General features: G+C 37.6%; 1 protein-coding gene across 4 annotated transcripts in view; it reads right to left on the reverse strand.

Annotated features, from left to right (window-relative positions):
- Positions 1-11,429, reverse strand: part of tbc1d22a (TBC1 domain family, member 22a) — a 137,238-nt gene that overhangs the window by 19,045 nt on the left and 106,764 nt on the right. For all 4 annotated transcript variants that reach the window (XM_037981210.1, XM_017436230.3, XM_037981211.1 and 1 more), the window contains one exon: positions 8,394-8,489. In XM_037981210.1, coding sequence (XP_037837138.1) covers positions 8,394-8,489 — 96 coding nt within the window. The remainder of the gene's footprint in view (positions 1-8,393; positions 8,490-11,429) is intronic.

Raw genomic sequence — 11,429 nt, forward strand, 5'->3', positions numbered from 1 at the left:
GGGGGGGGGGAAGTTGTGCTAAAAGTATAAGCCCTCGATTTACTTGACCATTAATGTGCCAACCTTCCTTTGTGGTCATGAGATATAGATTACGACTGAAAGAATGTGATTCTGGTTACAACTAGCTGAAATAAGCATTCTCCTTAGGGTGTCTGGGCTCATATTTGGTGATAAGGCAAGAGAAGCTCAGAGTATAGCTGCTGCTCCACCGCACTAAAGGAGTCAGCTGAAGTGTTTGGGGCATTTGATTAGGATGCTTCCTGGTTGCCTCCCCATGGAGGTCTTTTGGAGAACCCTGGGGATACCTAGAACCTGTTGGAGGGATTTATATCCTCTATAGGATCCCCCAGGATGAGTTGCAGAGTGTTGCTGGGGAGAGGGATGTCTGGGCTTCCCTTTTTGATCGGATGGACGGACAGAAAAGCCTTCTGTGAGATTTGAAACCTGTGCACGACAGAAAGCATACATTCTTGATTTCTCTCTAGCTGAATGTGCACCACAGACAGGAACAACGATGGTGCACAACAGTCAGCCAGCAGTTTGTAGAACAACCAAAATTATGTTGTATTATCTTCTGTCATTAGATTTAATGAACATTTTGTTCAGCCCATTCCATGGCTTCCAATGGTTTTGCAGTCTGTGTTTAATTAACGTGGTGACATATTTTTCTTTTTTTTTCTCTGCCGTACATTTTATAAATTATAATTATTTGACATTTCTGCAGCACAGATACAAAGTAAGCTACTTCAGTACAATAATTAGACTGTAAGATCTATGAACAAAGTTCCTCTAGTCTAAAAGTGTCACAATGGAGAATTTTCACTAATGTTTATTAAACAGTCTTAAATTGCCAGGATCAGTGGGGTCAGATACATGGTATATAATGGGTTTCTGAAGCAGAATTCATAAAAGCTGAACTACACAGTACGATGCAGACATGGAGTGTACCACTTTTAATGAGTCGTTTGTTTCAAACTCAACAGGGATCATCATATAGTTTCAATCCTTTATGAACATGATTATTTCATGCAGGCATCTAAACAAAAGGTGCAAATCTTTTTTGTTGTTATTTACACCGAGTTCTTTAGTGGCATGTTGAGAATCTGCAGGTTGTGCAAAACTAATTGGAATGGTTCTCAGTGTGCTGGCCTTTCCTAAAAACAGCAGAGCAAATACATAGTTGTGTAATAACTCCTTGCGTGCCCATTACTGTGAGTAGTGTGTGGTTGAAAGCTGTGGACGATTCATGAATGTCTGAAATATGAGGCACAGTGCGAGTGAGAATTGCGTATGTCTATGTTTATGGTGTTGTGTCTGAGAGAATGTGGTCTTGAGTGACAGAGAAAATGCTTGAAAATGTGTGTGCATACGTGTTAACTTATCCGTGCTGTGCAGGCCAGAAAGTTACCAATAGTGTGCTAGCTGAGGTGGAACGGAGAAATGCAGATTGCTTGGGGGGGGGAGTGCTATACTCCTCCTGCTTTTCATTTTGCAGCTTAACCAATCCAATCCCACAACCAGGAGGGGAGATTCACAGCTACTCTCTTCACTTTGTTTGATAACAATGCATGAATTATGCTTTTTAAATTACTTTCTGCATGCATTTTTTTAATTAAAAAACTATTAAAGTGAATCAATCATTCGTGTTCCCTCTTAGGACCCAAAGAATGTAACTTGCCAGCAGTTTGTCATACACTGCTGCTTCTCATATTCAACAGTTTTTATTGAAGTCAATTAGCTCACATTTATTTTTGCACTGAGTGACAACACTGCAGTGGCTCGGCAGGTTCAGAACACTGCATTAAACACAAAATCTCAAAAGAGCAACTTGTTTTTAAGTCTCACATTTGGATTTTGAGTTTCAACAATTTAAACTTTTAAAATCAGCTATTCTCCTGGCTTTCAAAATCATTTGAAATCCAGGGCTAACCATTATTTCTGTATGTTAGGCAAGTGCTTGTTGCCAACTTTCCAAGGCTCAAATCAATCAAAGCAATAATTTACAGCTTTGAAACAAAACAAGAAGCTGTTAGTGCCGGTCTGTGTTAACTAGCTACAATGAGTTTCCCTCGAGGCCTTGACAAATTGGAGTTCAGTGTAATAATGAGCAGATTGATGGAAACTGGTGGAAGTGTGCATGTATGCGCTCAAATAAAATCTATTAAATTTGCTGTTACCTGCTAAAGTTTTACTGAACAGATGGTAAGTGCTAGAAAAAGATAAAAATAGAAGATAAATGCAAAGGGAGAAGTAAGAAAGACACACCTAAAGGAAACAGAGTAACAAAAGAAGGTCTTAAGCTCCAGACACAAAGACTGACAAAAACAGAAATACTAACAGTATGGAAAAGACACAGAGGAATACGGAAAGAAAAAAAAAACAAAAGGCAGGCTTGAGAGGAGAGGGCTGCTGTGTGGGTTGCTGGATAAAGCATGAGGAGATGAGGTCTGTTCAACAGGCCCTTAAGAACCTGGCAGGCCCACGTTTAAACTCTGAGGCTCAGTGGATCAGAGCGAAAAATCTCCCCAGAATTAAAGCACTAAAGCTGAGAAAAGAAGAAATCCTTACTTTCCCCCTACAACGCTAACATTAATCTGTCAGAAAAGCACTTAATGCGTTCATTTATATTCGGCAGATACATTTCTGAATGCAGACAAATTTATTTCCAAGCTGGACACCAGACAAATACTAACATTTATATTAGTTTCTGTAATTGAGATTGAACACAGTTGTAATTTTAGTCTTTTGTATCACTGTGTATAGAAGTTAGGAGTAAGTGATGAATCTAATATATTCCCATTTCCACTTTGAATACAATGATTAGAGGCTGATTTTAAAAATTTGCAATATATATATCTATTGCTTTAAGGTCCCAAAACATTGCAATATTAGTTTAGATATTGCACAGCCCTAATATGAATATACATGGATCTGGTCTGAACAGAACCAGAGAGCTCACACATAAGCACACACAAAAAGGAACAACTGAAGTCCATTAAGCACAGGCAACAGACTTCCCATGAAGACAAAAACAAACAGACAATGAAAGCTCATTTGCTGTGTTCTAGTCCAGGGAAAATGCCAGGATGACATTTGGCTGTGTCTATTTGTGTGCAAGTGTGTGCTTTCTTGGTGTGTGTGTGTGTTTGTGAGTGACAGAGTATTTAAATGGGAAGGAACAGCATCCCTGTACCGCAACCAGGAGTATGCAAGAGTCAGCTACGGTCTGTCATCATGGAGCTCAAGTGAGGTTCTGTAACCATATTTTGCTTTAATAAAAGTGTGCAAACTGCTGGAAAACCAACGTGTATTCTTTGTACGGGGCAGCTGCAGTGCTACAGAAAGAGCGATCGCCTGCTAATCGAAAGGTTGGTGGTTTCATCTTGGTTTCCCCCACAAAATGTCAAAATGTACTTGGACAAAACTTTGAACCCCACACAGCCCTTGGTTTGCACAACGGTGACCGTTGCTTGTACTCTAAGGGGCCGTTTTGTGTTTTGTGTGAGTATGCAAGTTTATTTATTGTTTCAGCTTTGCATCTACACAGGCGTGGCATAGCTACTACAGTGTTTTGGGTAGCTTTTGGCGTTTTCTGTGGATGAAGACATTTCTGGAAACAGTGCCAGTTTGCAAGGATGTTTTCAAGAAACAAGACCTAAAGGTGCATAAAGTAAAAAAAAAAAAATTACTTAAATACAGTCCCATTCATTTTTCTTAAAGAAAGTTTTGACACAAATATAATCTACCAATCGAAAACTTACTAATCTTCAGTCAACTGCAGTTATTTATTATATGTTAGTGCTAAACGTTGAATGACTGCTCAGTCATCTAGTTTATTGGGCCATTTCTTGGCTCTTTTTTTTAAAATAATCATTCACGTCTGAACACACTAAGCTCATTAAAAGTCAGGCTTATCTGTGGGTAGCAGAGTGTTACAGTTGACACTACACCCTTGTGTCAGAGCAGAGGTACTTGATTTTATGCACAATATCTATAAACCCCATAGGACATTACCCAGAATATTACGATAACATTTTGCCTTTCTATTATAGTTTAATAATTAAACATGTTTATAGTTTGTGAATCCAAACTTAAGTCACTGATTTAATGTGGCCTTAATTAGTGGCCTGTGTACTCTTTCCAGCAGGCTGTGAAATATGACAAAATTGTAATTTTAAATTCTAATAAAACCTTATTTAAAATTTAATTGTTTGTAATTGATTGATGTCATTGAAATTGATTTTTTGCTATTATCCCGAATTTCTAGAATCACTTCTGTTTTTTGAACTGATGTAGTTATGGGCTGGTTTTATAGGTTAGTCATCGGCTAACTTAATTACTAAAATTGGCATTAGTCACTGAAACATCCTAATTAGTTGACATTACTTCCTCTGCCAAGTTAGCTTTTTATGTCAGAAAATGTTGAGCAAATGATCTGTGTAGAATTTTTTTTTTTTAATATAAACTCAAGAAATCTTTGTTTTCTTGAAATCATTTCTTTAAAAAAAGGTTTTTTTAAATTAAAAATGGTACAAGAATAAGCACCCTCATTCATTCTTTTTTTCTTTTGGAAAAGTCACATTTTTTAAAGGCCTAAAAAAACTAATCAATGGCCTCAAACATATGAATCAAACATATGAATTTATTGGGAGAAGAAAGGACCAAGCCCAAAACTAATATGAAAGTTTAAAAAAAAAAAAGGTCACATCTCTAACTCAGCCTCCAGGGTTTCAATCAGTGGCTGAATCATGTTTAATCAACTAAAACACTGGTTTCAGACAAAGTCCCATTTTTAATCCTGCTTGGATAAAATATTTGTATCAGCTTTCCCTCCTGATTTAAATAAAGGGAGTGAACAGCAAATTATAGATGTGTTGGACCTCTAAAGTGCTGAGAGTAATTTTTTAATCAAGCAAGAAATAATAGTTTTCTACTGCGATTTAAAAAAAAAAAACAGCTTGAAACACAAATGTGATTCGATTTTTCTTTTGAACTATTTCAGTAAAGGAGAAAAAAAAAAAAGAAACCGCTGTTTTCAGATTTGTAATGACATGTTTTAACTATTTTCCATTTTAAGAGGCGCTCTGATAGCATGAGGTTGAGTTAGAGACAGTAATTTATTCATTACATTCTTTATTTGATCTAAATGGTTTATTGATGAAAGCAACTAAATCCGACACGTATTTAAAAACATACTTTTAACACATGGTCTCTGGAGATTTTTAATGCATAGAAATTCTTCCTGACTTCGGATATCTGTTACTTAAAGCTCAGTCACTGACAGTTCTGCTTTTTATTCGTTTGGAAAGCAAACTCAACAGTCCTTTTGTTTTGTTGTGCCATTTTGAAAGGTGTTTATTGCCTTCAAATTCGAAGAGAGAGAGAAAATTGTACTTGGCTTTAATTAATCGTCTGCAGCACAGCTCTGGATATAATCACGTCTGTGGAAAAACCAGCATCAGCATGTACCAGTTGCAAAAAATAGCATCTGCCAATACACTCATGTGCGCCATACGTAAACGAACTTTTCCTTTTCATTCCGCTGTGTGGAGTTTAATCTGTTTTCTTACTTTCATTGCCAACCTGATCCTCTCCTCACTCTACGCCTCATCTTTTCAGTCTCATTTTTATGAGGATGGATTGTTTGCCCTTGGCACACCACTTGGTAGTCTGTAAGGCAAGCCACCCAATGAGTAGAACTATAGGGAGCAGGGAGAAAAGTCTTCCTAAATTTGTTTCTGCGTGTGAATTTGTGCACTTTTAAAGTAGAGAGGTTAATAAAGACACAGTAGGTACTATGAATATATATTAAAAAAAAAGAATCAAAGCCTTAAATACAAACAGATACTGAGAGAGCGTGCAGAGAAGCGAAGCAAAGGGAAAACAAGGGGCAATCGTAGAGCGAACACTGTCTGAGCGAGCTCAAAGGAGCCTTTATATTGGAGGAAAAAAAGCATTTAGGCTTCAGTCGAAGTAAATAGAAACTTCAGCTCCACATAAAGTTCCCACCTGTCCACTTTGTTGTGTTCAGTGAAGTGGGTCTTCTCATCTGCCTGAAGAGCAAGTTATAATATCTTGCGGATCAGATCAAGTTGAAACCACATGAGAGCACAGAAAGGTTGGATGTTTCCTCCTTATTCGTTCGTCTGTGCCGGATTTATCTTTTTGTTATATCACCGAGCGAGTCAACGGATGCAAGAGGACTCAAAACACAAAGAAAAACAACAACGAGAAGGTAAAATGTGGACCGAAACAGAAAGTATGATGGAATGCTAAAAAGGGAAAAGAACGCGGAGGAAAGTTAAAGGTTAAAAAGTTACAGCAAAGTGGAAAACACAAGAGCTGCCAAAGAGCAGAGATTACATTTGTGGGTGTTAATATTAGATTATGTTGCTTCAGTTAAAGAAAGCAGGTCCCCTTCAGCGAGCTGGCAACCAAAGTCACCTTCTGGCAGCTGTCTACTGTCATCTGCTAATGCACTTGCAACAAGTCCTGAACTACACGGTTAATGACCACGGAGGTGTTTGAGAGGGATGGAGGCCATGGACACCTACAGTCTGCTGCGACGGTATTTTCACAATCATATCTGGTACATTTAAACAAACAGAAAACTACATCACAATTACCATCTGCATTTACCACCTGCTGTAAAAACAAGGATTACATTTTTATTCAAATCCAAAACAAAAACCCCCAAAAAACCACCCAGTTTGCCCTATTTTTCCACATGGGGGATTCCATTTCACTTCAAGGTCTGCATCAGATGTTAAGGAACCAGGACAAGAGTTTGTGTGTGTGTGTGTGGCCGTGGCCGTGTATTTGATACATTGTGGGGACAAGTTTCCTAACATATACTACCTTGTGGGGACCAAAGCCTGGTCCCCACGAGGAGAAATGATGTTTTTGGGTTAGGGGTTTTTTTAGGACTAAGGTGTGAATTGAGTTTAGGTTTGGTTTAGGGTTAGCTATGTACTGGTAATGGTTAGGGTTAGGGTAAGGGTCAGGGTTAGGCTGTAGTTAGGGTGTAGAAATGAATGGAAGTCAATGGACAGTCCCTGCAAAGATAGAGAGACATAACATGTGTGTCTGTGTGTGTGTGTGTGGGTAGGTAGGTAAATAGTGTGGAAGGTTGGAGAAATGCATATACAACAAAATCTGAACAAATAAATTTATAAATAAACAAAACTAAGAGCTACACTTCCTTCTGAAAGTACAGGAACAATGACGCCAATAGGTTACACGACTTATAAGACAGCATTATTTGTAAAAGAGCACCAAATTAAATGTTAGATGAGCAAACTGACAGGTTGCTTTTGTTTCTCAGGTGTCTTATTACAGTGATTAGTGCTGAATGTCTCCTCTCAGCTTCAGATTTGGGTTTTGCCTGTGCAGACTGCATTTAGAGTCTATGGAGGTGGAACCAGGATGAAAACCAGAGAGCCATCTATGGGTGAAAAACAAGCAATTGTGAAGCTAAGGGAGGAGGGAAGAATCCATCAGAGCTATTGCATAAACACTGGCCATAGCCTCTACAACCGTTTGGAACACTGTGAAGAAGAAATAACCTGCAAAACTCTAAGGAAAACATCAGCAGTTGATGATAGAAACTTTCTGAGAGCTTAGAATAAAAAAACATAAAACTGAAGAGAAGGAAATGCCAAAATGTACAGAAACAAGTCTCAAAAAGTTTTTTGGACTGATGGGACAAATATGAACTTTAACCAAAGTGATGAAAAGACTTGATGCTGTTATCGAACAAGATATCAAAATTTAATCACCTCAGTCCTGTCTGCTCCAATACTTTCGTGCTAATAAAAATTTGGTGTTTTGTTAGAAATAATGCTCTCTTTTAAGCTGTGTATCTGATTAAGATGTAAACACCTGGGAATAAAAGCTGAGTGTTTTCAATCTACAGCAAAAAGAAAGGAATTGATCCTTTAGAACAACACACAAAGCCTGCTAAAATAAATTTCTCTTTATACGCTCCAGAATTTTAAAAGTTACACATATTGTACAATTAAAAACATTAAAAAGTATTATTGATGTTGTGAAGAATATAACTTCTTGTTCTAAACAAGCTTTATTTAAATTAGGAAGAGAACAGGACACTTAATGGGAGTTGTTTATATTTGTGAATTGTCCAGAAAGAACAAAGAGGAAATATATTTCAGTTTGGGAATCATATCGGGCAGTCTTGGCAATGAATTTAACACTTATAAATCTGTGTTTGTGTGTTTAAAGGAATTTAAGCCTGGATTTATTTAGGGGTAGGTTTTGAGATGATTGTGTGATATATTTTTTTTACATTTGAAATGAGATGGGCACATTTTGTGTAGGACAAAATAATTTAAATATAAATTTATAATGTGTAACGTGTAATATAAGCACATTACCTGAAAATCTCGCTCTTCTAGAATCTCTTTCCTCCACCTCACCAGGAAGGCCGCACACACGTAAAGATGGAAATGAGAAAAACCTTCTGGTTCAGCCTAGTGTGAGAGAGAGAGAGAGAGAGAGAGAAATAAAGATTTAACATTTCAAAACTTTAAACCCAAATAATACCAACTTTGTTGGAATGTTTAATTAGGAAGTATATCATAATATACGGAATAAATGTGTTTGTCTTTGCAGATTTGAAAAGAGGCGTACAGAAGAGCTCAATACTTCCAATATTCACCAAAAAAATATATAAATCATATAACTTTTAGTTTCTTTTCACAATTAAAATCACAACATCAGTTCTCTATTTGCCAGCTAGTAAGCTACCAGGCAGAGAAACATTTGGGAAACGCAACTAAGATAATTATCAGCCAAAATACAACAAAACTTTTTAAAAATAATCATAATAAAGTTGAACTATCCACATCGACACATGCCAAGTTCAGCACAGAACTTCTATTCATGATGGCAGCAGTCCAACAGCATCCCCACAGCCATGTTGAAAGTAAAATGGTAAAAACAAGCAACAGCTGATATCTTCTGTAAAAAGGAACTCAAACTCAATGTAAAAGTTTATTTAAAATGAAACAAACAAAAAACTAAGGCCTAGCAATACATAATACAGTATTTAACATCTGTACATGTAAATTCTTGTACTTATACAGAGTAACAAGTACTCGGCTCATTAAAGCCTCAACAAACTGACTAATACTGAGAAGAGTTAAAATATTAACTCTCCATTACTTTTCCTAGAAACCCACTTCCAAAGTTTTAAACTTCTGCCTAAAGATAAACAGCAAACCAATATACAAAAACAACCTCAGAGATACTGTTCTGTTTTGTGATAAAACCTTTGTATTATAAAAACTCAGCAGTTTTTGTTATTACCCCCTCACTGCGAGAGGGAGGGAGTGCTAAAAGAAACAAGGTGAAAAACGGCACAATTGTAGCCAGGATGCTTTAAACTCCTGGGGTAAATATGGCAGCGAAACAAAAGATGCAGCAATTAATTTGAATTTACAGCGACAGAGGCAGAAACAAAGCTTTCGGAAGGGAAGAAAGGTGAGATATTTGGTGTAATGGTCGATCGGAGTGCTAGTCTGAGCTAAAACCGTACGTCACTTTTCATTATCGGGAAGATTTAGGGCCATTTTCGGCATCTCGGCGCAGCCCAAACAACAAGCTTTTCATCACATTTCAAGCATGCTCACACAGTGTATTTAGTGATAAATACATAAAAAGGGGAAAAGTGAGAAAATTGGAACACATTTTTTATTTCAACCCAGAAATGTACATTTCCAGGGCGACGCAGACAAAGAAAGATACAAATCCCTCTTTTTTTTTTTTTTTCCTCCCCCCGCTGCCTTTTATTTCGGGCCCTTGTTTCATTTTTTTTTCCCCCTCACTTTTTTTATGACTCTGAAATGAGCAGGGGGAATTAAAGCGGAAGAAAGACAAAGGATGAGATGTTCCCTGTTCTATTCATTTCACTCCAGAGCCTCATCAGAAGGAGAATAATTACAGCCCTGTTGAATGCTAGTCACTTAGAAGTGAATGCCCATTTAACGGCAGGATAAATCTCGGCACGGGAGAGTGTCTGAAGGCAACCTGACACACTTGAAGGACTTTTAGTTACATGCATACATTTTCATTTCAGGTTCTAATGTGGTCATTAAAAATTCGGCATTCTGATTGGCTGAACCATGTGGACCATCCAGACACCTACAATCAGGTTATAAAACTGGCTGCAAACAAAAGTCCTAGTGAAGGAGCTTTGACGTTTTGTGTTTTTACATTGAAATTCGAGGTAACACATTGGATGGGAAGAGGTCACATGTAAGAGTGACTGAGGAAGATGGAGTAGAGGAAAACGAGGCATTCTGTTTACGAGTGAGACGATGTAACCTTATCTCTTCTGGACAGACAGTTTTAATAATACCGTGCAGCAAGAGACGCCGCTTTCTTCTGTTCTCGAGACTGACAGCAATCTGTGAAATTTCTCTCTCCATGTTTTATAACGTGTCAGGATTCTTTTTTCTTTTTTCCACCGCTGCCTTTCAAACCCTTTAATGTAGATGCCGCCTTGCAATGTGAACAACAAGAGACACTGAGGCTCGGGAATTTAATTTAAGGACGCTACAGCTAAGAGCAAGATTAAAATTAGATCTTGCAAAAAAAAATATATATATATATAAATATGTCATATTTCTTGGCCACATTACACAGGGAAATAAGCAGAGAAGTTAGATTATTTCATGAAATAACAGTTTAATTGCACTAATGAACGTCTGTGTTCTACTCGCCACGCTGATGTATGAAAGTAGATAAACTGGTATTAGATGCACCGTTTCATGAATTATTCTTCAGCTGTGATCTCTGCTGTGCTTACTTTGATAGCATGTGCCAGCAGAAGAAAGAAAAAACTCTGCTGCATTAAAACGTACTAAAATTTTACAACCTTTGCATTATTTAGCGAAAGAAAGTGACTCACTCAAGCACTCTTTGATATTAACGCATCTGTTTGGCGCAGGGAGCCAAAGGTGACGCAGAATTTTCCACTAATTTAGCCATTTTCAGCACGACCTATTATTGCTTTACAGGGTTTAAATTCAACACCGTGCATGTGTTGGAATCAGCAAAAAGTGCGGATCTTTAAGGACAAAGGAGTCCTACAGAACTGAGCTGAAAGAATTAACACTTTCTTCTGTGATGATTCAATTTCCCTCCAGGAAGGAAGGAACAAACAGATTAATCGTAGACGCACAAATATGAGCAGAGATGTGTTGTGAAAACAAGCAGTTTTTTTTGTGTTAGATTATTGTTTTGTCTTTCCTTTCCTCCCCCTTTGAGTGCATTGTGTTGTTTAAGCTTTTCCTCCCACTTGGTGCAAGCTTTTTTGTTTTTTAATTTGCCAACTAAGAGTGTGTTTGTGTGCGAGTGCGAGACAGAATACAAATAAAAGAGCAGGGAGGGGGGCGGGGGGGGGGGGG

The sequence above is a fragment of the Kryptolebias marmoratus genome, linkage group LG18 (assembly GCF_001649575.2).
Source record: "Kryptolebias marmoratus isolate JLee-2015 linkage group LG18, ASM164957v2, whole genome shotgun sequence".
NCBI classification, from domain to species: Eukaryota; Metazoa; Chordata; class Actinopteri; order Cyprinodontiformes; family Rivulidae; genus Kryptolebias; species Kryptolebias marmoratus.